Source organism: Artemia sp. Qi Xiang Cuo, chromosome 12, assembly GCF_049724085.1.
Source record: "Artemia sp. Qi Xiang Cuo chromosome 12, ASM4972408v1, whole genome shotgun sequence".
NCBI classification, from domain to species: Eukaryota; Metazoa; Arthropoda; class Branchiopoda; order Anostraca; family Artemiidae; genus Artemia; species Artemia sp. Qi Xiang Cuo.
The window spans coordinates 6,761,648-6,789,103 of NC_142805.1; the positions used below are offsets into that span (position 1 = coordinate 6,761,648).

The 27,456-nt window shown below is 34.6% G+C and overlaps 1 protein-coding gene and 1 long non-coding RNA gene across 3 annotated transcripts in view; both read right to left on the reverse strand.

Moving 5' to 3' along the window:
- Nucleotides 1-27,456, reverse strand: part of LOC148945712 (uncharacterized) — a 263,265-nt gene that overhangs the window by 62,113 nt on the left and 173,696 nt on the right. The window lies entirely within an intron of this gene.
- LOC148945714 (E3 ubiquitin-protein ligase NRDP1-like) lies at nucleotides 929-27,329 on the reverse strand. 2 transcript variants are annotated; one of them, XM_089098496.1, is made up of 6 exons: nucleotides 27,038-27,329; nucleotides 23,608-23,750; nucleotides 21,268-21,602; nucleotides 15,999-16,277; nucleotides 13,933-14,051; nucleotides 949-1,166 (listed from the first exon to the last, which is right to left on the reverse strand). In XM_089098496.1, the coding sequence occupies exons 1-6, from the start codon at nucleotides 27,125-27,127 to the stop codon at nucleotides 1,080-1,082; spliced, it is 1,053 nt and encodes a 350-aa protein (XP_088954622.1). In that variant the 5' UTR covers nucleotides 27,128-27,329; the 3' UTR covers nucleotides 949-1,079. The 2 variants fall into 2 exon arrangements, with proteins under 2 accessions (XP_088954623.1, XP_088954622.1); XM_089098497.1 differs by lacking the exon at nucleotides 13,933-14,051 and having other exon boundaries at nucleotides 929-1,166.

The window sequence follows — 27,456 nt, forward strand, 5'->3', positions numbered from 1 at the left end:
TACTATTTATGTGAAAACTTGGTAACATGTTTGTTTTTCGGTTGTATTTCTAATTCTTATTGTGGGTATTTCTAAGGAATACCCACTTTCATAATTCCGTCAATTTTATCTCTTCTGCATTCAGTGTTTGATAGATAAAGGTCTTTCTTCGTGTTCGTTCATGTCTTTATGTGTTTTTCCCCAGTCGTCTAGGAAATATATCGTGTATAACTTCGTGACATTTATACATAATTAGATATATTCATCTCTATTATTATGACGTTTAATAAACTAGTACTACTAACAACTCACCACAGCACCAAGCCATCTGAGGCCAACAAAGATACGCACGCTCCTCCTCCATCCCAATCTATTCAAAGCCTCCCTCTTTACACCCTCCCAGGAAGTTCCCATTTCCTTTAAATCTTTCGTTATGACGTTCTCCCACCCCAGACGAGGACAACCTGCTTTCCGTTTAGCCCAAGACGGTTGGCCAAAAAGGATAAAAAATACGAATTTTTTGATAAAAAACGAAGAAATCATAAAAAAAAATTTAAGAAACCAAGAAACGAGGGCGACGTTCAGCCACATGAAAAAACTATATTTAGAATATCTTATACATTACCCACTTTTTGGAAATGGTAAAGATTAACGTGAGATGCTTAGATTTGACGCGTGGAAACTATGTACAACCGTATTCGTAATTCCCACATTTCACAATCTTCATACTTTCATACGTTACAAATAATTTTTGTTTGTGTGAGCCACTGTAGATAAATAATATACAGTAGAATCATTGCCTATCTCGACTATTATACAAAGCCGGACCGAGATGCAAATGCTCTAGAGAACGTATAAATATAAGCGACATTAAATTTTTTCACGGGTAAATAAGTCAGATTTCTCTTGAATGCGAAACTTGGCTTCACCTTTGTACAATTTATTACAATACAACAATTTATTTCAATACATATATATAAATCGGTAATTAGTAGTGTAATGTTATTATTAGATGTTTTTGAAAATTACAAGTAGGTTTCAAAGGCATTTTGAGAAAGTTTCTGTCAAAATAGGTGTTCCAGGTTTCATTTGATCTTGCATCAGTGGTGATTTTTCAAACATAAATAGCAAGTATGCTTCTTCGAATCCCAACTGACCCCATGAGGGGCTTCGGCTGCCACATGGACCTGTAAACATGGACCTTCTTATTAATCAATTATCTTCCATTAGGAACAACTAGTCCCATCTTCCAATTTATAAGGAGAAAGATGGTATTTGACATCATAACTTTCAAATTAGTACACACTACTTAATGTTTGTAGAAAAAAAGGAAAAAAAGTCACTAGCAACTCAGTACGAGGTTCAAGGGCTATATTGTCGACATAGCCAAATAAATATTTTCTTCCGCTTTATAGCTTTTCTTACAGATTGTGAACATTGGAAATTCGCATTATATTTGAAGTATCTTGTATATCCAATAATTACAAACTATTCCTTCAGCTGAATATTTTTGAAGCTGGATTTAATCTGGAATTTATTTATTTCCCACAAGGGTGATATGTACCAGATTGTGGGAGAGACAACGGCATTAAAAAGTTTTAAAATAATAAAACGATTGAATGACCTCTTGCATTTGACAGTTTTCCTATAAGCCGATCGGACAGACCTACAGATTGGTTCAGTCAATAGCCTCAAATTGATCTAAGCGTCTAGCCGTAAGTGATACCAAGGTATTTACTCAACATTAATTTGATATCAGTTTCGAAGCAACACAAAATAGTTTAGCCCAAAAAAAGAAAACAAAACACTAACGTCCTAAAGCGGGTCTAAAGGGGGCTATTGCCCTACACGATAATATTCTCTTTTAGATTGTCAACGTCAGGATTTCATATTAAAATTTGACAAACATCAAATTTTAATATTCGGCATGTTGCATACCTACCAGTTATTTGTTAAGCTTAATATTTTAAAAGCTCTAGGACACTAGTATTTTTTAGGTTTATTCAGGAATAATTTTTTACTCAGTTCTTAAAGGCAGGTCAAATTGTTCAGCAAAAGAAGAAAAACACTAACGGCCTAATTCGAGTTTTAAGGGTTATATTGCCAACACTACCCCGTAAAAATATTTTTACAAATGCAAACCACAACAAAGAAGGCTTTTAGGACGGACGTTTAGAGGACGTTTTAGGAGGAAGGGAAAGAGGGTGGGCTTGCCGGGCACAGAAACTTTAGAGGCGCAAAATTTCAAATGAATAATCGAGCGGTTATAATAATGTTGTGATATTCGAATTGATATTTTTATTAAAATAAAGTAGATGGTGTAGTTGGTAATATGTATAAGCAAACTGCCTACGAAATTTTGCTTAAATACATACTAAGACCAGACTGGCTATACATGACAAATGAAACTCAGAGAGGAAAGACACTAACAAAATGAAAAATAAAATCAAAAAAGGGTGAACAAACGAGGATTTTGTCAGCCAGTGGTGAACCATGAAGATGAAGAAACAAGCAAAAAGAAAGTTGATAACTTTGATTCGGCATTGGCGTTGCATATATTTGAAAATCCGACATATCTGGTTCTTTTTGACGAGGCAACCTTAATATATACTGTAAATAGCCTACCACAATCTTTTAAAGAGATAATTAAGATACAAAAAAATACATAAACCGAAATTTAGCAATAAATAGAGACACTGGAGATGTTTCATTAAGCCAATTTATAACAATTTAATTTTGAAGAACTCAATCCATATTTTCAACCGGTCTAACTCGAGAGAACCTATTTGTACATCAAATGAAGGCCGAATTTGTAGACCAGCTAAAGCTATAGCAAAACAAAGGATTATTGCTCAATTCTCCTGGTAAATTTCTTTTTCATTGATTCCAACTTGGTTCTTATTTAGTTTATGTTCTGTCGCTGTGAAGTAAACTTCGAAAGGTTCGATTTTTGTTGGTTTCTTTTTTCTTTTCTTTCTTTTTTGTTTAGCACTCTTTTTTGTTTAGCACTGAGGATGACTTGACGGAGGCCCTTGTCGAAATATTTGCTTGTTTCTTCGTTTTCATGGTTCACCACTGGCTGACAAAATCCTCGTTTTTTCATCCTTTTTTTTTTCATTTTGTTATTGTCTTTCCTCTCTGAGCTTCATTTGAAATTTTGCTTAATACAGCAGTTATTTCAAGATGACACGAATGTTGATGATATCAAAGCGAATTGTCTCAAACTTAGAAAAAAAATTTATACATGATTTAGATCCCATTCACTTGTTCCAAGAGCTCTACAAGATATGAAAAATAATTCAGCACCGACACATGTCCTTAATGAAACCAATAGATGTGTTAGAATTAATTGTGCAATGCAGAGATAAAAGTGTAATCGTAAACGCAAGAATGGCCTATCAAATATTAGCAGCGGTTTCATTGTTTCTAACGATGAAAGGGTAACTCTTTCATTCTTACCCTTTATCAAGTTACCCTTTCATCGTTACTTGGAAAGGGAATTCTTTCTTTAAGTTTAGTGTTGGCTGCAAGGTTTGAGTTTTATTTTGTCCTGTGGACTTTTATCTGCATTTTTTATTATTTGATTTTGTATTGAAGACGATCGAGCTGAGGTTTCGACCGAAATATTTGCATATTTTTCTTCTATTTTTCACTGGCTGTTTTCTTCTTCTTCTTCTATTTCACAGCAGGCGGCCTTTTCAGCTGATATTATTTAGCCCTTTTTCGTTTGCTTCAATGTGTGGACTACCAAGTTACCAGCTTGGTTGTCTCTTATTTATTAGATATTGTCAAATATCTTTCAACAGATCTTTCGACTCAAAGAGTTCAAATATAAGATGATCGATATCGATTTCTGTGCTCTACGTGCAGGAAGAGTCGGCTAGGCTCTTGGCTGATAGTGAGATTTTGTGGTGTTTGAACCACTTTAACAGTTTACAATGCAAGGTCTGCTGTGCAGACGTCAGCATATTACATTCAAATAGGCAGTGGTCAATTGTTTCATTATTCATAATACGATACCTGCAGCGAGGGGACAGGGGAACTGAACCACTTGAATTAGGAAACTAATACGAGAATGCAAGAAAGTTTAGTCCATTTGTTCCAGAACGAATTCTGTGATAAATTTTAGAAAAGTACTTATTGGGAAAGGGGGAAAGAGTAGGAATTTTCTTATTAAACACAATATCTGATAGTCTCCATCGGTAAATATCTCTAATGGGGATTGGTCTCCCACTTGGCTGGTCAATATTTATAGCATTTTTTGCGATTTCATCAACCTGATGATTACCATTTATACCAGAGTGGCTAGGAATATACTGAAGATAAGTTCTTAAGCCACTTGAAGCAAGATTATCTATAATGCTAAGACAATGATAAGTGTCAATATCCAGCTTATACTGAGGAGCTGAAGACAGCAACTCAAGGCTTGATAAAGAGTCAGAATAAACTATAACATTATTTGAATTAGCAATCAAGGTTTTATTTTCCATAAGGTGTTCTAATGCCATGATTATGGCATTTAACTCTGCAGACATTATAGATACATTATTATACAATCTCTCACCCATTGCAATTTTCAGGTGGGGAAGGAAGGCACCACTTGATACCTTCTCATTCATTTTGGACCCATCAACAAATATTCGGAAATGGTTTTTATAAGTAATTGTATTAAGTTCAGCAAATTTTTTCTGGACAAAAGCAATGGGGGTTAAATCTTTAGTCCACTTTGAGAAATCAGTATTTATTATGGGGATTGACCAATTCTATGGAGGGTATTGGGAGAAAGTAGGTGCAATAGTCTTTGCGGGTACAGGGAACTTCTTCTGAAAATTGACATACTCATCTGCAATGCCTCTATACATGGCTGGATTTCTTAACCAATTATGTAGGGTGTGTGAGCTATTCGATTCAATTTTTGTAAGATGTTTTGTCAATAGAAAGCTACGTCTCTCCCTTATTGTTGTTAATCCACTCTCCATAAGCAGAAACTTGGTGCTTGTGGGTTTCCTAAGACCAAATATGAGACGCATTATATCGTTTTGTATTGTTTCAATTTTTTGCATCTGGGTCTTTGCACATGCACCATAGACGATGAGCCCATAGTCAATATGGGGTCTTATATGTGATTTATAAAACTGGAGTAGGGTTTTCTCCTTACAGCCCCAGGGTGTAGAAAGAAGTCTTCTGAGTATAATTGTTTTTCTATAGCATTTTTTTTATTGTGTTTGGAATGTGGAGGTGGAGATTAAGTTTTTGGTCAAGCATGAGACCTAGGTAATTAATATGATTATCTTCTGGAATAGTTGTTCCATTTAGAGTTAGTCTTGCATTAACATGATTTCGCTTTCGGTGAAATTGGATTATTTTTGACTTGGTAGGCGCGATGGGTAAATCTGAATGTTGAGAGAATTTTCAAATTGGAAGTGACTTTTGCAGCTTTGACTCTGCAATCTCAAAGGTGTTGCCAGATGACCATAGTACCAGATCATCGGCATATTGTAGATTCGTGTGGGGGAGATTCATGTCCCAAAGATACAGGGCAAAAAGGAGGCAGCTGAGGACTGCTCCCTGAGGAAGGCCTTTGGTTATTGTATTTGGGGTGAAGAGGCTGAACCTACAAAAACAATGAAACTTCACAATTCTATGAAAGATTTTATAAAAGATACTAGCTTGGGGGGTAGTCCAAGGTTTGCAAGTTTAATTAAAAAGATCTGGTGGTTCACATTGTCATATGCCCCTTCAAAACCTCGGAAAGCTACAACTAGCACATTATTTTTTGAGAATGATTCATTTATTGCATTTGTTAACAATATGAAAGCATCTGTTGAGGAATGGTGTTTCCTGAAGCCAGTTTGAGTGTGAGGGATCATATTATTTTTTCAACAAACCAGAGGAGTCGGTAATAGATCATTTTCTCCATTACTTTCCCCATCACTGAAGTAATCATTATAGGCCTATAAGACTCGGGGTTATTTTTGGTTTATTTTTCTTTAGGATTAGTAAGAGGGACGAACATTTCCAGATATCGGGGAACATAGATGAAGCCCAAGCATGATTATAACAATTTAGAAATTCCTGTTCGTATGAAGGGGTGAGATTCTTTATCCATGTAGGGTCTATACTGTCATAGCTTCTGCTAGTCTTGGTCCTAATATGATGTATTGCATTGTTCATTTCCTGGATTGAAAATGGGCTGGTTATATACTCGGATCCTGGGTGAGGTTGGTAACTTGGGTTCATAGGAATTGGGGGTATTTTGCTACAATTGTTTGATGTTAGCTTATTAACAAAAAGAGTGACAAATCGCTTAGCTTTTTCATTGTCATTGTCATAATGGGTATTATTATGTATAAGCTCATACAGGAGTGGGTGGGGGGAAGTTTTTTTTCCCACAGATATGGCTTATGACTTTATGTATAATTGGCTCATGTTTTTCTCTGGAGAGATTATTTGCAAAATTATTCCAGTAGCTATATTTAGCGTTTGTTATTGTCCTTTTTGGATTAGATTCTGCTTGTAATTTTCTTAAATATGTAGTAGGTGATGGTTTATTTAAGAATATTCTCCAAGCTGCCTTTTTGTTCTCCATTTATTTTGGCAATCATTTGTCCACCATACTCTGGGAATATGTTTAGGGAAGGTTTTCCTAGGTGGTGTCATGGGGATAGCATGATTAGCTGTATTTATTAGTAAGGATGCCAGAGCTTCAGATTGTGTGTCAACTGTTGCGTTTAAGATTCAGTACTGGTGTTTGAATAGTTTAAGTTAATAATTTCTAAGTTTTTTTTACCGAGACATAGGTTAGGAAGGTGGTGTCGCGTTTGCTTTATGTTACATGTATTCTGAATTGTCTGTTATTGAACAAACTTTTGCCCAGTGTTCTATCACTAGTTTATCACGTTTATTTATACAAATTTTGTTCAAAATATTTAATCTTATGATTTTCATATAGGTTGTAGAGAAACTGACTCTCTCTTGGGGTTGAAATTTGTCTTCAGTGTAGGACTGGTAGCAACAGCTAATTCATTATTATTTGAAGTCATATGCTCAATGAGCTTACCATCTTTTTTCGCTTGTTTATTCCCCCTCCGAAGGCTGTGGGAATTAAAGTGTCTACAAATAATAATATTTTTCAACATATTAGAATTATCTATAAAGTTGAAGAAATCCATGGTATATGGAGTTTGGCCATTAGGGTTATAAAAGCTTATTATGTAAGTTTTTGTATTATTCAGCCAAACACTGATACCACTTGCATCAACATAATTTACAAAATCTGGGAAGTTGATGCAACAGAATTTTATATTATTATTAACTATTAAAGCTACTCCACCTCCTTTTCTCTCTGATGATCTATCCTTTCTCAGGATAGTGTATCCCAAAGACTTAATTTGTTGATTTTGGGTTAAATGAATTTCCTGGAGGCAAGCAATATTGATGGAATTATTATTCATAAGAGATCTTAGTTAATTTAACTTATTTTCTGCAAGGGATCTTACATTCCACTGAAATATTGATGTGTGCTGGGTTGTTGATTTATTTGGCATATGGCTGTGTATCAATGTTCAGCCTTGTTAATAGTAGAGTAAGATATTTTTTTGCTTGAATGAGCATATGATTAGGGATGTAGATTTTTGCCAATTCATCAATGATTTTTGTTTTCTGTTGTTGTTGTATATTCATGGTCTGAAGTGCATTGCAGTTTAGAATGAATAAGCATATATTTGGGGTTTGTATGTTTGGTTGTGCATCCAGTTTGTCAGTTAAGGGATTAATCCCTTGTAGTGTTTCTGGTTTGTTTCTTGTTGGGAGGGGGTTCCAGGCCGACCTCATCTCACTAGGCAAGGAGGCTTGTTGGCTTGGTGATTCTTTCTGATAGAGATGTGAGCTGGGGGGCTTAAAGGATGGTGTTTTGCATGAAGTACTCGATGCATTGGCAGTGTTTGATTTGGGAGTTTTATTTTATTTCAATATAGGTTTTATTTGGTGTGATTGGGCAGCATTTGCTTCCATAGCTGCAAAAGGGTATAGAATGGCCTTCTCTGTTGCTATTTGGAGCGTTAGTGCTCTTTTCTTATATGCAGGGCATTATGATTTATTGGTGGATTCATGTGGGCCTTTACAATTGATACACGTAGGCTGAGTGTTGTTGCAAGTTGTCAATTCTTTAGGATGGGAGCCTTTACAATTACTACAGGCTAGGAGAATTTCATTGTATTTGTTTGTTGTGTGTCCCAGTTTCAGACACTTCTGACAGTGGATAGGCTTTGGCTTGTATTGCTTGTGCGGTTTGATTTGCCCAAATAGGAATAACTTTTCTGGGATATTAATTTTTTCCTTCAGTGTAAATAGGAAAGATCTACTTGTTTTTAATCCATTAGAGTTGGGTTTACCCAGTTGAGTGACATCTTCTACAGGGATTGTGTTACCAGCCCTATCTGAGAGCCCTTCTTTTAACTCCTGAATTGGTATGTCTAGGGGAACATTATATACTACTATTTTTGTTGGGGATTGTTTTGGGTTCCATTTAGATGAGTTAATTGGGGTATTCAGAAGATATTTTAGATTAAGTATTATATCAGCTGATTTCTGATCTTGTACAGCTATTAGCAAAGATCCATCACGGTGAATATTAAGAGAAAACAGTGATTTTAATATTTTGAAAATTGCAACCCTTATTGCAGTAATCTTTGTTATTTCAAAGGGGGTATTTGGAGAAATTTTTAGGTAAATTCCTAAGTTTTGGGAAGGATAATCTTGGAAAGGAGGAGGGGAAATGCTTTTGATTGGGGATGTTTTTTTCCTTTGTTTGGAGCTCCTAGAAAGGACCTCTTGAAAGCCATTATCATCTATAGTGACATTTGCTCCAACACTGATCATTGTCCTATTCTCAGAATTTAAGCTTTTATGTGAGCTTTGTGATAGGGAGCTTGACCAGCCAGGATGGGGCAAAAATGGATTAATTTCATTAGTATTTGGGGTGAGATCCGGAGGGACCTTTTTTTTAGGGGGGGGGAAGTTCTTTGCATTGCCTTTTTGAATAAGCTTTAAGCTAAAAAGGAAAGGATGATAGTATGATACCAGACCGTCTGCACTCTACAGTGGGGAAAACTTCCGCAAAAGAAACACCACAGTATGGCCCTGAGGAGGATTTTGAGCACGAGGGGTTCAGTACAGCTACTGATTAATCGAGACAATAATTCACAAGAAACTTATTTTTAAAAATTTCTTAAAGTGTTGCTGTTGCTGTGTGTGAGCTGTTTTATCCTTGTTTTGTCTTCTTTTCTTCTTCGTCATCTCATGCTTAGCCAATATGGTCTCAGAAATTATTTATAGAATTGTTTGATGATTTTTTGGGAACGTTGCCTTGTTCAAGAATGTCTTGTTTTATTTGTGGAGATTTTAATATCGATTTAAATATGGTCGATAGAAAAAGTAAAGGGCTGGGTACACGTAGCTAATTTCGGGAACTGATTTCCAAATCAGTGCCGATTTTTAAAAGAAATTGGTGTCGATTTGAGTTTGAAAAATGTTCTAGTTTTCGGCGCCGATTTAAAAATCAGCGCTGATTTTCATCATGATCATCACAAAGAAAATAAGGATACAAATAAATAGTCAGCCAGAGGTATGTGTGGTAAAAAAAAAACACTATTGAGCTGAGAACTAAACTGAGAACTAAGCTGAGATCAATCGAGCAACTACTAACAAACTCCAGTTGACTATTTGTGTCCATGATTTTTTGTTTTGAAAATTTTGCGCAACAGCTTTTCTTTCAACAAATTTTCTTACCGCTATCGTTTGTCCACTGATGCTGAAATAGTTTCCTGAAATCAGCTACGTGTGCCATTAAGGTAAGACATTTTGTTAACAGAATGTTAAGTTTTGATTTTTATCCTGCAATTAATGTACAGGGATAACATAGAAATCATTCTACAATTGATAATGTTTTTGTAAATCTGAGCCCTACAGTAGTTATTTAAAAGCGTATACGACCATTTTAGTATTGCAATATCTATTCCTGGAATAACTGGTCCTAAGCCCCCCCCCCAAAAAAAAAATTGTGTGCCTCTTGTAGATGGGAGTGTGCCCTTTTCTTCAGGATAGTACACACATTGGTATTAAATTTGGTAAATGTACGATAAGTTAAAATTGTTATTTCGAGTGCTTGGAGTTAAGCAATGATACAAGTTGCACACTAGACCTTGGATTACAAAAGGATTGATAACATCAACTAAAAAAAAGGCAAGAGATTATAAAAGGTGCGCGACTGCAGGCTCAGCAATTTTGGTAAATGATAAATTTGGTAAATGTACGATAAGTTAAAATTGTTATTTCAAGTGCTTGGAGTTAAGCAAAGATACAAGTTGCACACTAGACCTTGGATTACAAAAGGATTGATAACATCAACTAAAAAAAAGGCAAGAGATGTAAAAAAGGTGCACGACTGCAGACTCAGCATCTGATAAAGAACATTATAAAGAATTAAGTAGTCTTTCAAGAAAAGCAAAATGGATTACTATGCAAAGTAAAGGAAGTCCGGCTAAAACTTGACAAAACGAAAGAATCGTAAAGAAGAGAGAAACGAGGATAATAGAAGAGAAAAACTGAACAAAAAAGGAGGACTAGATAAATATTTCGGTCAAGATCTCCGCTTGACCATCTTCAGTGCAGAATAATGTAAAATATAGCTAAAAATCCAAAGGATAATATAAAAACCAAATCTCAAAGCAAACACTGAAACTAAAATAGGAAGAAACTTTCCAAGTAACGATGAAAGTGTAGCTGAATAAAAAATACAATACTGAATATAATTTCAAACTTCCAGTTGGCAACTGATTAAGTCGGTAATAATCCCAAATAGTGAACTAATAATTCCTAGCCTTGGGAATAAGACAGCGATATGGCTTATAACTAATGTACCCACTTTTCAGAGGTAGATTTATCGACACCTCTGGAGTATGAAAGAGGTGATGGTACATACCAGAATTTGCTTTCTGAAGCAAGTTTCACACCCGTCAATCTTCAACTAGGGAGATCACAGGCATTTGAGGATACTTTGAAAAATATAAAAAAATCAGGAGCCGGAATGGACTTGATATCCTTTCAAAATGTACTCAATATCTACCCAAAAATTACCCAATACGTAGGAAAATTCACCAATTATATCTAGTCATTTGTTGTGCCTTTTTGATCGATGTTTGAATTTGCAGTTTACCCTAATTGCTTGAAAAGTGCATTGGTTATTCCTCTGCTTAAAGGAGGAGACAAAGAAAATAAGTTTTATTGACAAAAGGCGCATATCGCATTCGTGGACTTCAAGGCTGCCTTCAATTCTGTGTCGCCGTTCACTTTGGCTGATACTAAGAACCACGGACCTACCCGTGAAATATTGCTCGCTTTTTGAAAAGCTGTATGACGACACGGAGATCTGCGTGCAAATCAATGGAAGACGCAGTCCCACATTCTCGGTGAAGACTGGCGTCCGGGGAGGTTGCGCCGCCGCTCCCGAGCTCTTCAACTGTGTCATAGACCATGTTATGACCAGCACGACGAATCGCCTTCAGTTCGGAGACCGGCTACTCTCTATGCTGACTTCGTCGACGACATAGCGCTAGTTGCGGACACCGTCGAAAAGGTCACCAAAGCTCTCCAGGTGGTCTCAGAAGAAGCCTCGAAAGTTATGCTCCTTGAGACCCCCACGTCCCGTTCTACCGTGAAGGATGTCAACATCGGAAGCAACCGAGTAGATGTGGTTGAAGATTTCACTTACCTGGGATCTATTCTGTCGAGGGATGGCTTGATCACAAAAGAGCTTAAATCTCCAACAGCCAAAGCGTCGGCACTTGTTGGAAGGCTTAGCAGCTTCAAGCGAAAGCCAAACATAAGCCGATTTACCAAAATGCGCATTTACAATGCGTCAGTCAACACCGTGCTGCTGTATGGAGCGGAGACAGCGCCGTCGATGTCGCACAGACGAAACATCTTCGAAGAATCGAGGGACTTCACTAGACTGACTTCGTTAGCAACCTGACCCTCCTGTCACGTACGGCACAAACTCCTTTCTCGACGCAGCTCGCCCAGCGTACTGTTCGGTAGTAGAGCCACCTCCTTTGCAGGTCACGTAACGCCCCAGGACGGGTCGCACTCGACTTCGACCCCACCCTACACAGATGGAAGCGAATCAGAGGACGCCCCCCCCCACTAGGTGGAATGACAACACTGATGAATTCCTCACCCAAGCCAACATCCCGGTGGAAGAAGCAGAGAGCCTGATAAGTGATATTTTAACCTGGAGGCGCCTTGTCTCATCATTCTCTACGCCGAACCCTCGGCAGGAGCCTTAAGTCAAGTAAGTCAAGATATAAAATTGACAAGGGATAGAAGTTTTTACATCCCACTTTTCTTTCTTCTTTCTTCAACACTCTTTCTGCCAACTTTTGTGGGGAGCTAATTTTCCTGCTTTAAGTTAAAGGAAGTCTTGAAATCGGAACAGTCTAGTAATGCCAAAGCTAAGAGCTAAGGTCTCTTAGTCCCCTAAGAGCTTAAGGTCCCTTAGTCCCATCCCTGAATTCGATCCACTTTTGAACTTGTTTCCAAATGAATAGCATCTCTTCTAGAAGTCATTTTTTCCTTCTAAACTTCTGATCAGACTATTACTAATACAGATGTTGAGCTACACAGCGTAGTAATTAAACTCTTGAAATCACATACTGCTAATATCGCCAAATTGCCACAATTGTTCGAGTAAAAATAGATATAAAATAGGATATAAAACATAAACGTAAATATATAAGATAGGTCCAAATTTTCGGGTTATTATTTTCGTGGATATATTGGGAGCTATGAGCCTATCGGGAGATGAGATTAAAAAAACAGATCAAACTAATAGTTCAACCAATCTAATCGAACAAATTGAATAGTTCAATCAAACAAGTCGAATAGTTCAATCAAACAAATCGAATTAATAGAAAAAATAAAATAGTGCAATCAAACAAATCGAATAGTTCAATCAAACAAATCGAAATAATCAAACAAACTGAATAGTTCAATCGAACAAATCGAATAGTTCCATCAAACAAATCTAACTAATGCGAGCATCAGAAATCAACTTATTCTTTTGTGCAAAACTGTCATTGAATAACTTTACAGCTTCGGACGCTTTCAGTTGTACTAGCCACCTTGATTAAATCTTTGCCAACATAGGACGCATATTATTTATGTACACTGAATTGACAGCGTTTTGCGTAACAATTATTTAGATATAATTTTTCTTTGATTTTATATTTTTTTGATTTTATATGGTTTTTTATTTATATGATTTTTTTATTTTATATTTTTGATTTATAATTTTTTCTTTGATATAAACTTGTTTCTCGTTAGCTTGTCGGACTGTTGACATATTTAATTTTTATAAATTTTTACCGAAAATTTCTTTGAAAGTTTCCTATGGTGCTGAGAAAATTCGGTAATAGGCCCCTTTGTCTTTGAAACAGTCAGCTGAGGCTGAGAATTGCAAAATAAAATCTTTGGTATCGAACGTCCTTAAGCGTATTATCGCTTTAAACTTCTCTCTATATTTCTCTCCTGCTTTTGTTTAGACCTTGAAATACGAATTCAGCCTTTCGAAGCTTGTGATATTGATTTTCTAAAATAAATATTGTATCTTGTCTCCTATCTTTTGGGGTAATATCTTTAGAGTTTTCTACTCGGTAAACTAAGTTACTGTTGAATATAACGTTAGAACAGCAAATGGCCAAATTCTCTTGGATAACAGGGCCATCTTTGATATTCCCTCTTAGAAAAAATTTTAATATTCGTTTTTTATCAGACAACGTGAAATTCAGCTGACGAAGCAAAATTCGACTCCAGTCAGAGGCTTGATTTAGGATCGAATTCGGCAAATTTTTACTCTTAATATTGAAAATAAGCTTTAAAGTAGAAAAATGGCCTCACCTCTAGGATAACACAATCATCTTTAATGTAGCCTTTATCCGGATCACAGATGTCAGCCCATGACATAAAATCGTAAAACCCCCAATCGTTTTCTTTTGCGTAGAACAGGTGTTGAATTTCTGAATAATAAAAAAAATTATTACAAGTATTTAAATTAAGATATTTAAATAACATATTAAAATATTTAATATATTTTATAAAAATATAAAATATTTAAATAACAGTTCCGTGGGGTGCTGGGAACATTTTCTAATGGGCCCTTTGTCTAGGAGACAGTCATCCCATTTTGAGACTAAAAAAAATGACATTTATGGTATAGATAAAAAACGTCCTTAAATGACACTTGCAAATGACTGTTTCAAAAAATTGTGCAAATAGTAGCGCTATGTCAAAATTGGTTCCAGTCAAAAATTTTCAACCCTGGGAAAGAAACGCAATAAAAAAGGGCCTTAAAAAGGGGCCTTGGCCTTAATAGTTGGCAAAAAAAAAAATGGAAACATGCAAAGAAGCACAATAAAATAGTACTTAGTTTGGTTACTATGGAGAAACAGGGGGAAAACTAATTATATTAAATATAATTTAGATAAAACAGTACATAAATATATTAAAATAACGTTATTTGTAACGACTAAATTTATTATTAAATATTTACATACTTCAGTAAATACTCAATTAAACTTAATTATTCAACTATAGGGTTTAAATAATAATAATATTTATATAAATACAAATATTAAGTATAGTAATTTGAACCAAGTAATAAATAACAGATACTTAAATATTAGAATTAATCTTAAATGCTTCAATATTAAAAGTATTTAATATTAAATTGAAATGCATTAGAATACAAACAAGAACAGTGAGCGAATATAGCTTTATTTTTTCACGTTTTTCACTAATTTTTTGACAGCTGATTTTGATAGTGGAATATCATCAATATCTATCAGCTTTTAGATATTATAGAGACCTTATTCCTTAGCCCTTATTGGGAATTTTTTTGAAGAAATTAAGTCAAACAAAGTTAAATAGAGAGGAACTTACTCAATCAATAAGTTCTGATCACTCCAAATGGAAGTTCACTAGATTAGACAGGTGAGGATTTATTCCTCAATGAGACGTATGAAGCTTCTAAAGAAACATGCGACATGGGAACTAGATTAAACTTCAATGGAGGGCTTACGAAAAGAGTTCTCAATAAAAAAAAAAATCATCCCAGGACACATTGTGACCATTTTCCAACAATGGCGGTAAGACAACAACTCCTTGCCAACAAGGAGCTGTAAGAAATAAGCTCCCTCCCCCTCCTGTTCCCGATCTACAAACAGTAAAATATCATGACCCCATTTTCTTCTTACAAAAGTGGATAAGAAGGCGATATTTTGAATTACATTAGAGCTTCAAAAAAGTGTTTACCCAGCTAGAATTTCAATAGCACCCCTCCTCCTTTCATGGAAAGATTTGTGGCCTATAGTTCCCATAACCTTATTGTAAGCCTTCCTATGCAAAGGCACAGATAGATAAAAACAGAAGTACAAATTTCTATACACAGAAGAGAATTGTATATAAATTGTTAGAAGGTAGAATATTTATAAGTCTAGAGAAAATACATTGAAATCTTATTGTCGTATTGTAGTAGCTCTATTGTCAAAATCAGCCCCAATGTCATACGTTATAATGTAGGCCCGCCCTGTCCGAAAAAAGATAAATACAAATATACAGAGATACAAGAATAGTGCTTTATTCTTATATAAGTTGCCGCTTGTAGTAGCCCATATTGTCGGCTCTATCTGTGCAAAAACAAATAAGTACAGAAAAAAAAATATAGAAGTATACATATATACACACACACGTATATATATATATATATATATATATATATATATATATATATATATATATATATATATATATATATATATATATATATATATATATATATATATATATATATATATATATATATATATATATATATATATATATATATATATATATATATATATATACAGAAGCGAACTTAATCATATATGTATATAAGAAAGAAATTAAATCATTGGTCTACTTACTTCTTGTGAAACTTTCAACCCCTTCCTTCTGGCTGACAAGTCTTAGCTCTGCTGTTGCCTGACAGCTCCAGCTTGCGGAGTCACTGTCTCCATTACACTGAAGAAAAAAACCCAAGCTTTTCTGTTGGGTCGTCTCCTGTTGTTTCAGTACAGTTCTAGGCATTGCCATAATTTTCCATGGCAGATTCCTGACAGTTGTGGCATCAGACAAACTTTTTTCCCGCAAGCGATTAAAGTTGGGAATGACATACCTGAATGTGGCCTCTGGTCTCGATTCATCTGTAAAACAATACAGCTAATACAGCCAATCCAAAAAGGCTAAAAAAATTTAATATTTGATTGCAGGCAAGGACTTGATAAAATTTATTGGGCAAAACAAATCTTTAAGAAAACTTGACAGAGCGAACTCGCATCTTCAAGCTCCAAATGATGCTTACAGAACAAAAAAAAGGGAGATCATCAAAATAAACACGCTAACGTCCAGTAAGAAAAACAATATATAATGAAACTCATACGAACAATAAAAAACAAACAAAAAACAGTCCACGAAGTTCAGAAAAAAAAAGAAAAATTTAGTAACGTCATTATACTTAAGTAAAAGACAACGGAAATAGTGTGAATCAGACTTCAAGAAAATTTACACACACTTCAGGGCTGGGCAGACACGGCGTTTAAGCTAACAACGACCATGTTTACGCCAACTTTATAACCAAGATTCTTTTTTTCTAAGTTACCACTGATTTTGAGTGTTTTTCACCATAACTTGTTTAAAATTTAGATACCTCTAAGACTCATCATTACATGCAATATACCCCGAGATACGTCAGCTGTGGTGACAACCACAAATCCTAAATTTAAAATGGGGGAGAATCTTCAAATAAGCTAAAAAAGAAACCCTACCAGTATATATTACAGTTGAGCAATACAATGATGTTTCTAAGCAAATCAAGCCGATCCTCAACCAAGTAACATCCCTAATTCCTGATTTCCAAATCAGGTCAGGAATTTCGAGGCTCCTTCTAGATCTTAAAAAGATCTTCCGCTAACAATAAATAAGCTCCACAGCTTCACCTGGCTACAGCAAGGTCCCTAAAATAAAAACCAATTTCCCAAACCAGTCATCTATACTAAGATAAATTAGTTTACTAAAAGGGTCTCGGATACGCTGAATCCAATGGTGTGATTTTCATTAAGGTTCATAGACTTGACTTTCACTCCTTTTTCGAAAATCAGGCACATTTTCTCAGGCTCCTGTCTTTTGATCGGCAACACTAAACTTAGTGAATCTTATATATTTGGAGTCATCATAACTAGCCGATGCTTTTGATGTATCTGTTAATTTCAAAATTCCGTTTTTTAGAGTTTTGATTACTATTGAACCGCGTCGCCGTAGCCGTTACACTTTGGACCTCGCTAATTCAGTTATCAATTTGCATTTCTTCACTGAAAATCCGAAAAGATAAATAGCTTCAATATAGCTTCTTTCCCAATGCAATATCTCACAGGAAACTATAAACATAGACATGGACCTGATAAAATCATATGTCATAAAGCCCTCTGTCTTGTCCTTGCGCTAAAGTTTGACTTTTTGTCAAAATTCTTAAGAAGGACTACTTAATCACAAGACCGTTAAATTATGATGACAGCCAATTACGTCATTACTAATATATAGCGGCGTTTTGCAAGAAACAGCATTGCTATTATATAGCCATATTCTTGAGATATTCCATACATCATATAAGCTATATTCTTGTTATATTCCTTGAGCAAAAAAATATATATATACATAATCAAGAATTAGCTTAAATTTTCTTCATTCAAAACTTAGCAAAATCTTAGCCTAATTGTAACTATCCTAGTTACGCCTTGTTAGCTCAGATTCAACAATATCCGTAGGTTAATAGCTCTTGACGTATCTGATAGGGATTGTGAAGTTAATTATTATCTGTTTGGTCCTAGGCTTCTATCTTTTGGTCTAGGGTTCAATGTTCTGAGAAGCAACTTTGTCACTAATATAGAGCCAAAAGAATTGCCCTTAAAAAGACCGTGGGTACAAAGAACTATAACACAGGAAACGAAAAAATACTTCACATCAAACAGTTTTACCTATAGGACCTCACGGGTACTGCCATTTGTATTTTAAATAAACCCAAGCCTTTGAATTAGTTAAGAGTTTCAATCCCAGCAATAGTCACATTTGAATATTTTTTTATACTAAACACACTTTAAGTAAATATAGTAGTAGCATAAAGCTTCTATAAAGTAAAGTAGAACCAATATTGTTCAGTTTCAGCTGAATAACTACAGGTATAAAAACCATTTTATAAATCTATTTGATTTCAACTGCCACCATAGCATTTACTAGCTTCAAAAATGAACTAAACTTATAAAATTGAGTTAGAATTCCATTTGAACATATTTAGCAGCCATACTATTCATGGAGAATAAAATTTAACATTGAAGCCTCAACCCCATGAAATTGGACTGAAATAGAAAAATACATTGCAAACTCAAATATGAGTTTTTATTAGAAAATATGCCAATTCACGTTTGACCACTTGAAAGATCTTCAATCTGTGGTGAATGTAATTACCCTTTTTTTAAATTCAAAATGACTTCTCACTTTTGTAGTTTTCTTTTAAATTCCCTTGATAAACTAGTGGTTTAGGTTTTCTAAGCAAATAATTTCTAGAAAAAAAGCTTATCAGTAGAGCAAGTGGAATTTTTGGTGACTGGCATTTGTTTCGTAATAAGAGCATCAAGGGTAAAATTCTGCTTCAGCTACTTTTGGCTATATTGGAATGGGGTTAGGTTAGGAAAATGAAATTTTCAGTGATGGGTCTACAGGCTAAAGTATGTCCTGGGAGAGTGTTTTGAAGTACCTACCTCCACTCCTTCTCCCTCTAGAGGGTCCTAACCTTTGATGACCTTTATAAATCTGTGTGTTATAAAAGTGAAACCTTGTAAAATAGATCTCCTGCTTAAATGAAGCGGAACAAAATTATTTCCAGCTTCACAACTTTGCTTAATCCCAATTTATGAGGTTTAAAGATATGAAAATACATTTCCTAAATTTTGAAAAAAAACTTTGATATGGCTTAAAATTCTATTCAAATAAAAGGAATTGCACTTTCAGAACTAAAGCCAGAGAAAAAGAAACTGATAACTGAAAATTAAGGTGAAATGTTGTTTTGTCAAAATTTCAATAGGTATAGACCTGTCATGCAGGCAATTTTCAGGACCCTCTAGAGGGAGAAGGAGGGGAGGTAGGTGCTTCAAATTACCTTCCCCGGGCAAAATTTGGTCTGTAGACCCATCCCTTAAGGTTTTGTCTTCCTAACCTAACTGCTTTCCAAGATAGCCAAAAGTAGCTAAAGTAGAATTTTACCACATCAAGTAGGCACATATTAATAAAAGCTATTTAAAACAGCCAGAGCTAAGAAGCAAACATTTCTTAAGGAAAATGAAAAGATTTTCAAAACAAGAAAACAAGATTTTTAATGAAAATTGAAGAGCTAAAAATAAAGCCAGAGAAGAGCAAAATTAATGGCAAATAAGTGAGGATTTGTAAACAAACGCATGTGTTAGTGAAAATAACAGAATGGATTATTGACTCTATTGTGAGACAAGGACATTATTCCTTCCTTCAGTTTATTACAAGTAATAAATAAACCCTTAAGGTATCTTTCCAAATGTATTTTACCTGTGAAATATCTCCCTTTCTCCCTTAACGTGCAATCAGACGCGTAGGATTTTGTCAAAATCCTTTGAGGGTGACATTCCTATGAGATTTTCCTCATAGGGCGATTAGATTTTTGAGTAAATTTTTTTTCCACTCGACCTATTGAGGGTGATAAGATTTCCGATTTTACGAAAGGAAAAACCTATTGTTCCTTCAAGATGAATGAGATGATTGTCTTATATACTCCCTTTTCCATTGATATAATTTACAGTCTTGCCTTTGTTTTTATTTGTTTTTTTTTTATGAACAACGGCCTTTACACAAGAAAAATGTTAAGAAAACAATTCTTACTTCAGAATATGCAGAATAATCCTAGTTAATATATACTGCAAGAGGAGAACCTTTATCTTCACTTCTTTCTTTGTTTTTCCAGTTTTCCTAATAAATTCATGAATTCCTTAGAACCTGTAAATTAACAAAGTATATACTCCAACCCCCCTAATATGCAAATATATTCCCAGAATTGCATCATGAATCTAAATGTATCCTTCATTTGCATCACAAATCAACTTTACCCCCACCCCCATGACATGTGAATATATAGCCTGATTTGGATACATTTTGGGGTGGGAATAAAGTTTATCTATGATGCAAATGAAGGTTGCATTTAAATCCAGGATGCAATTCTGATGATATATTTACACATTAAGGGAGTGGGGTATGTACTTTGTTAATATATATGCAAGGCCATACCCAAGGGGAGTGGTTTGAGAAGTTTGAACCCCCCCCCCCCCCAAATGTTTTTCTGACTTGTGAAAATGTAACAAAAATAGATATAAACAATTTTTTTCATGTTTATGGGGGTTTTATGCACTTTTTGATTTTTTTTGTTTAACCCCCCTCCCCTCCCCCCCAAGAAAATCTTAGTTAAACCCCTCACTGAAAAATAAAATTCTGGGTACAACCTTGTATATACGTTCTAAGAAATTCATAAATTTCGTAGAAAAACAGGAAAAAAACAGGAAAGAATTGAAGATAAAGGTTTTTCCCCTTCAAAATATGTTAACTAGGATTATTCTTCATATTATGAAGAAACAATTATGTTCTTAACATGCTCCCTTATGTAGATGATCAACCATGCATCTATACCTTCAACTATAACCTAACCTTTCCCAAATGTATACTCCATATTATATATTTACCATATGTTTATTAATTCTTTATTTTGTCACCATTAATTCAATTTTTGAGTCAACTGGTTTCACCAAGACAAAAGAACCAAAAACCAAGCAGGAATAGCATGACCTTACTACGGAAAGCAAGCGCAAATAGCGCTGAATCCAGAAACGTTGCAGCATTTTGTCAACACTTGAACCATCAAGTTTCAAATAACTAATCGAAAACACGCTTCCATTCATTGAAACTTTTGAAAATTTCGCACTAGATTCACGAACTGATTGTAATCAACGCTTGAATACAATTTTTGCATTCCACTTAATGTAAAAAAAAAAAATTACCACTAGACAAACACTTTCCTAAAAGCATTTAAAAATAAACTTATTCCTACGAAAAACAATAGTTGTGAACCTGGAATTGTTGACTGCTTCTCTGGGTTTCCCTTTTTTAATGCATCAATTTCTGATTTAAGCAAGTCCAATTCCGACTGTATCTTGGAGATTGTTTCTTCTTTTTCTTCATTTTCTTTTTGAAGTATTGCCAATTTGGATTCCATTTCAATCTTCAAACTTTGTACACAGTTATGATTTACTAATTCATCAAAGCGGATAGCAACCCCACATCCCAATTGGCAAGTAACAAGTCTTTTAGGGTCAAAATTACATTCTAGAAGATGTGCTGAAAGTTTTTCCAATGTCACAATAGCAGGACATCCAAGCGTCTGGTTGGTACAGGTCAAGGTTAACCTAGGTAAAAAAAAATGTTTGTTAAAATTTGAATGGTATTACTCAGGATAGCTTAATTTTACTAGTCTAGAGCAATAACAGCATTTTCTAGCTTTGAGAGCCATCTATGACTGTTGGGATAATCTAAAATCTCCCCTCAAGGGTTAGTTTTAACAGTTTTTGACTTGAACAAGCCAATATATTTTCCTAATTATTCAAGCCAAGGGACGGTAAGTTTCCTATACATGAGTTTTGGACAAGACGGTTCTAACAATGTACTTTTTGTTTCGATTTGACCATATTTTTAGGAGTTATGGGCTATTGTATTTTTCACTAAGGGACGTGATCGTCTCTGACTAGGTTACTAACTACTGCTGCAACTCTGATGACAGGTGGAACCAAGGGTCAGGGTTAATTTGCAGTTTATCAGTAAAAATACCGTCACACTCATCAAAGTAATCAGCATTACCAACCAAAATTTACATATGGAATATTGGGAGAATTTTTAGTGCTAAAAGTAAGGTACACCAAATGTGAGTCATTAATAATTTAATTTTTACCTCCTATCCATTTTAAAATTGCATACCATATCAACTCACTATGCAAAAACAAAGATTTCCCTAAAGTGGTACAGTAATGATAAATGTCATATAGGTTCATTCCAATAGTAAAAGTTTACTGCAGAAACGATTTTTAGAAATTTTTCAAGAGCTTGAATCCCCTCAAGAAGGTGGCAGATCAAATAGAAAAGTGTATTATTGGAGTCCCCATAATCAAAAACCTTAACACTGGGTTTTGAGCCCATAGCCTCAAATACAGAAAGTAGTTTTTGTTTTTTTTGCATGGCTAGCAGTGATGGTTTTTGTTTTTCCTTCTCTTATTTTCATCAGGGCAAGCAGGCTACCACAGTATCATGAGGAGATCTTGAATGGTGCACTTAAAGTCATTGATCATATCTGCATTCTTTTCTGTAAGTTCTTCTTGATAATACCGTTGTAAAGTGCCAAACCCCACTAAAAATCATCTTTTTGGTTCCATTTCTAGAATTGAAAGGCTGGGAATTAGAATAAGGCTACCCCCATAAACACAACGATTGAAAGACACTTGTCTAGAGGTCAACAGTACCCCGTCTTATAAACCTCCCCTCCAAACCCCATTAATAGGCAAAAACTAAAAAAAAGGTTTTGAAGAAAACTGCCAAATGAAAAAAAAAATCACTAAAATATGATCCAGGAATAAAAAACAACAAGCATACCACACCCTAATCACCATAGTGAAAAACTCCTTTTCTGGAGGTTAAGAATGCCCTCTATTGTATATCATCCCTTCATGTACCATCATCCTTGAACATTCGTGATGTTGATAACTATTAGCATGCACACTAAATTATCAATAAGAGACTGCAGTTTGTTCTTTAAATGCTGTAATTTACAGGCTGCAGTAAAAAAACAGCTCAGGATTGCAAGTCCTTTACTTGCTTTTAACCTAAACATAAGCGATTTTTTTTATTCCTGGATCAAATTTAATTACTTTTTCATTTGGCAGTTTTCTTCAAAACTTTTTTCTGTCGATTTTGCCTACTAAGGGGGTTTGGAGGGAAGGATTACAAAAAGGAGTATTGTTGACCTCCAGACAAGATCTTTTCAATCATACTTTTTTATGGCGGGGCCCGTATTGCAATTCCTAGCCTTTCAACTCCAGAAACAGAACCAAAGAGTACGTCTTTAGTGACACACTTCCTAGCCTTTTTAGTGACGGCATTTTACAATGATAATATCAAGAAAAACTTAGAAAAAAGCATGTAGATACGATCAATGGCTTTAAGTGAGCCATTCAACATCTTCCTATGATATTGTGGTTGTGAGCGTGCAAAGCCCAGAGTTTGAGTTTTTGACATTGGGGATTCCAATACTGTTCTTTTGATGCTGGTGGTTACAAGGAAAAAAAAACTTTATAAAACCGATTCTGTCTATGATCTCTTATAAATTAGTTTGTGTAGATTTGCAATATATAATGAAATAAATACCTAGAAAGAATATTCCTCACGATCCTTGGAGCAGGCTTCAGAGCATCAATGCTTAAATTGGCTCTGTCTATAGGACAAGTCTGGTTTGATGTTAGCCACTCAGTAATGCAACTATTACAAAACGCATGTTCACATATTGGAGCCTTGAATATAAAGATATTAATTATACTAAGGCATGTAAAGAAACATTCAAAATTAAAATAAAATAAATAGAGGACCCCCGTAACAAAACATAAACTACATAAAAATACATACTGAAACATAGTGGGGTACATTTGTCTGGTGAAACTCCACTTTGTTATTACAAGGAGAAAAGTAGCGAAAAGATGATAAACTAACTATGAAGGTTTTTAAAAAAGGGATGTTATGATGAAGAAATTAGTTTTGCTGCTTTAATTTGTGGGAGGCTATGAGCTTGACTACTGAGGCTTAGCTACTTGTAAATAAAGCAAGAAGGTTCATTAGCCACGATAAAAGTTCTATAGACTGGCTAAATGTTATAAAAAAGGATTTAATCGAAATTGAAACTTTTTGGGTGGGAATAGAGACAGAAAAGTTGAATAGATTGGGATACAGTAAAAGATTGTGCAGCTGTATTGGGCCTAGGACAGCTTGGTACTGCAGCGAGTTATTAAGTAGTGATATTTTGTCATGGCATTATAATGTCATTATTATGTTTCCCTCCTATTTAAATTAATAATTTTATTCTTCTCATTTATTGAATTATGTTATTTAACCTTACTTCCATATGTACCCATTGACATTGTTCTTTGTGCTATTGACATATTATTGCCCTAATTTATAATTCAGAGTAAATGCTGGACCTGTTCTACTTGGCGCCATTTATGGGTCTTTAAAAAAGAGTCCCTGTATTGCTGGGCCAGTTTCACACCCACATCACGGAGGTAATTTTCCAAACAGTTCTAATTCACAATACTTGCTTATAGTACTTATTTTCCACGTAACCATTTTGTAACATTAATTTTTGTAAACCATTTTGTTTGTATTAATCACAGCATAAATATTATATACGAACAGTGGCGAAATGTCCTATACTCTCCATAAAAGATTGTTGAAACAAACCAATCTAGATCTTTCTTAATGACTCCACCTCTGCGCGCACGCCCAATGACAAATGTTATTGCATTATGATGGGAATAATCTGATCGAAGGTCAAATAGCAATTGAAAATGTTACTGTGACGTATTGGTAACCTTCCCAGTCAGCATGCTATGATGTGTGTCATTTTTGAAGAAACTATATATATATATATATATATATATATATATATATATATATATATATATATATATATATATATATATTGTGAAATGAATCATATCTAGCCTATTATTACATGGCATTAGGTGTGGGATCAATGGACTAGAATTTTACCCGTATACTCAGATTGTCTGAGAATCCTCTATTCGTAAAAACTTAAAAGGTTTAATATACAAATTTATTAGCCTGGGTTGGAAAAAGAGATAGAGACTTGTTCCATTCGAAATTTCTAATATAGCAAAGTGTAAAATTAGTGTCAAATTTTTATAATTTTCAAACATTTACATTCACAAAGTAAAAATGTATATAATGGATTTAGAAGGGTTTACTCCATGTCCAAGTTTGAGGCATTTTGTGCAATGTCACTGAGGATGCTCATAGCTTATCTCATTTAATTTCAAAACCAAGTTTAACAACCAAAAGGTCATGAGCAAATTTTCATTTGTCAGGAAATTCCTTAACAATGCTGTAAATAAGAAATGAGAAAAAACAGATCTAGGAGAGCACCTTGGGGTGCTTCATTGGGAATAGGAGAGGACTGGAATATCTATTCAGATATTTAACCACTCATGATTGGTAATAAGGAGGTAACACTTTTCACAAGGGAAGAATTATAATTAAATTCATGAACAATTTTACAATATTACTAGACTCAATAAGTCCAGACTTGAAAAACAATTGCGGGGAAGTCACTGTTTCAGTTTTGAGGCTATTCCAGTTCTTGACAATATGCTCAGAGAAGAATTATTGACTCTCTTGAACATTGACAGGGCATTTTTACAGCTTTTGCAAGTAACCTTTTTGTTTGGTGTTGACTTATATGTTTGGTAAAGGTGGTTAATTAGTTGTGTATTATACTTGCTGGCCATCATGATGTCTCCAAAACAAAAGTTGGCAGCTGCAAGCATTCAGTTCTTTTATTTCTCTTTTTTGTTTCTATTAGACTCCATAGTTTTTTTACTTTGAAGATTATTTTTCTTTATTTCTGCTCATTTTTGGTTTTATGAAGCTTTACTTTACTTTAAAAACATATTTTGTGGATAAAGTTTTTTTAATTGATTTTGACAAAAAAAACCTTACGTGAATGTTGTTAAGAATTTTTTAAAGGCTATGTTGTTGAAAGATTCAAGGGCCCTGGCCTCCATCTGCCATATAAGTCCCTTATAGAGAGGGTATTACGAGAGCGCTACCATCTCTCATTCTGGCCAAGCTGCTCATCAGCCGCTAAAACGTATCCAAAGTTGATTATCATAGGCAGCGCTGTAGCACTGCCTAAGTAAAAAGTGATGGGGGCACAATATATCATTTAGTTAATTATTATTATTTATTTTGTTTTTAGACCTGGACACTTCGAATACAAGGAGTTGTACTTTGAAATGTGCTTATTCGATTGAAAAGACTGGTGCCCTTTTTAATAATCAAAGGTGACTGGAGGGCAACCAGACCCCCTCCCATTCCCATGATTTTCCCAAACACATCCAATCAAAATTTTGAGATTGCCATTTTGTTCAATGTAGGTGAAAGTTCCAGAAATTAAGTCTTTGAGGATGACAACCCCCCCCCCCCCCTCAAATCCTTCAGGGCAATACAGTGTAAAGGGATGGACACATGTAGCTGTTTTTGTGCCGATTTATCAAATTGTTGCCGATTTGCAGAGAAAACGGCTTTGATTTGAGTTTGAAAAATTTTCTAGTTTTTGGTACCGATTTATAAAAAGCATCGTCTGATGTGATTCTCCTCATAAGAAAGAAAAATTCTCAGTTGTTTCCTTATTTTCAGCGAAAAATTCAAAAGAACTGAACAATAATAATAATAATTAATTATTTAACTATAAAATAATTTTATAATCAAATGAAAAAACAATTTTAAAGTTGATTATTTTTTTAGTGAAAAGAAAATTTAAAATAAAAAATGAAAATTATAATAATAAAAGAACTAAATAATAAGTTAAGATAAACCAAGGTGCTATTGACAACATGTAGTTGATTAATGAACTCCATGATATTTAGTTTTGAAATCTTGCGCAAAGGGAATTGTTTTTGTACTGCTATCGTTTGCCAACTGATCTGCTGAAATTGATGCCCGAAAAAACTACGCATGTTGGCCCTTAATAGGCAACACAGCTGCCAGTTCCATACAACGCACAAACCTGAATAGGATCTTCTAAAACAAATGAACAGATCGGACAAATGAGATCTCCATCAATGTCCTCACAAAATCTTGCAACATCAATTCCCATTTCAAATGATTAAGCTTCTAGTAAATGATAAGATGAAAATCAGACGCCTTTTGAATACGTGGTTACTCTGGTTCTTTCTGTATTCTACTAGTTTATACTTGCTAAGCTTGGTTGTTGTGGATATCTTAGGCTTTTTTCCACCCCTTTTTTATATCAAAACTGACTGCTTTAGTAGTTGGCCTGTAAAGCAAAAATAATTATTATTTGATTCGTTCTTTATTCTCCACTTTATCTTTTTTAGAGCTATTTAATACATTTTGTTTTGTTTTGAACTGTTCAACAAGGAAATCAAAAAGATAATACAGCATTTCTTGGTCTGTGGGAGGTAC

What these genes read in the sequence shown, in the direction of transcription:
- LOC148945714 (XM_089098496.1), bottom strand. Translation starts at nt 27,127, where the DNA reads ATGGGAATTGATGTTGCAAGATTTTGTGAGGACATTGATGGAGATCTC. An exon ending in TTTTAGAAGATCCTATTCAG is followed by an intron (nt 23,751 to 27,037) that starts GTTTGTGCGTTG and finishes TTTATATTCAAG; the next exon opens with GCTCCAATATGTGAACATGC. An exon ending in GGTTGAAAGTTTCACAAGAA is followed by an intron (nt 14,052 to 15,998) that starts GTAAGTAGACCA and finishes TTTATTATTCAG; the next exon opens with AAATTCAACACCTGTTCTAC.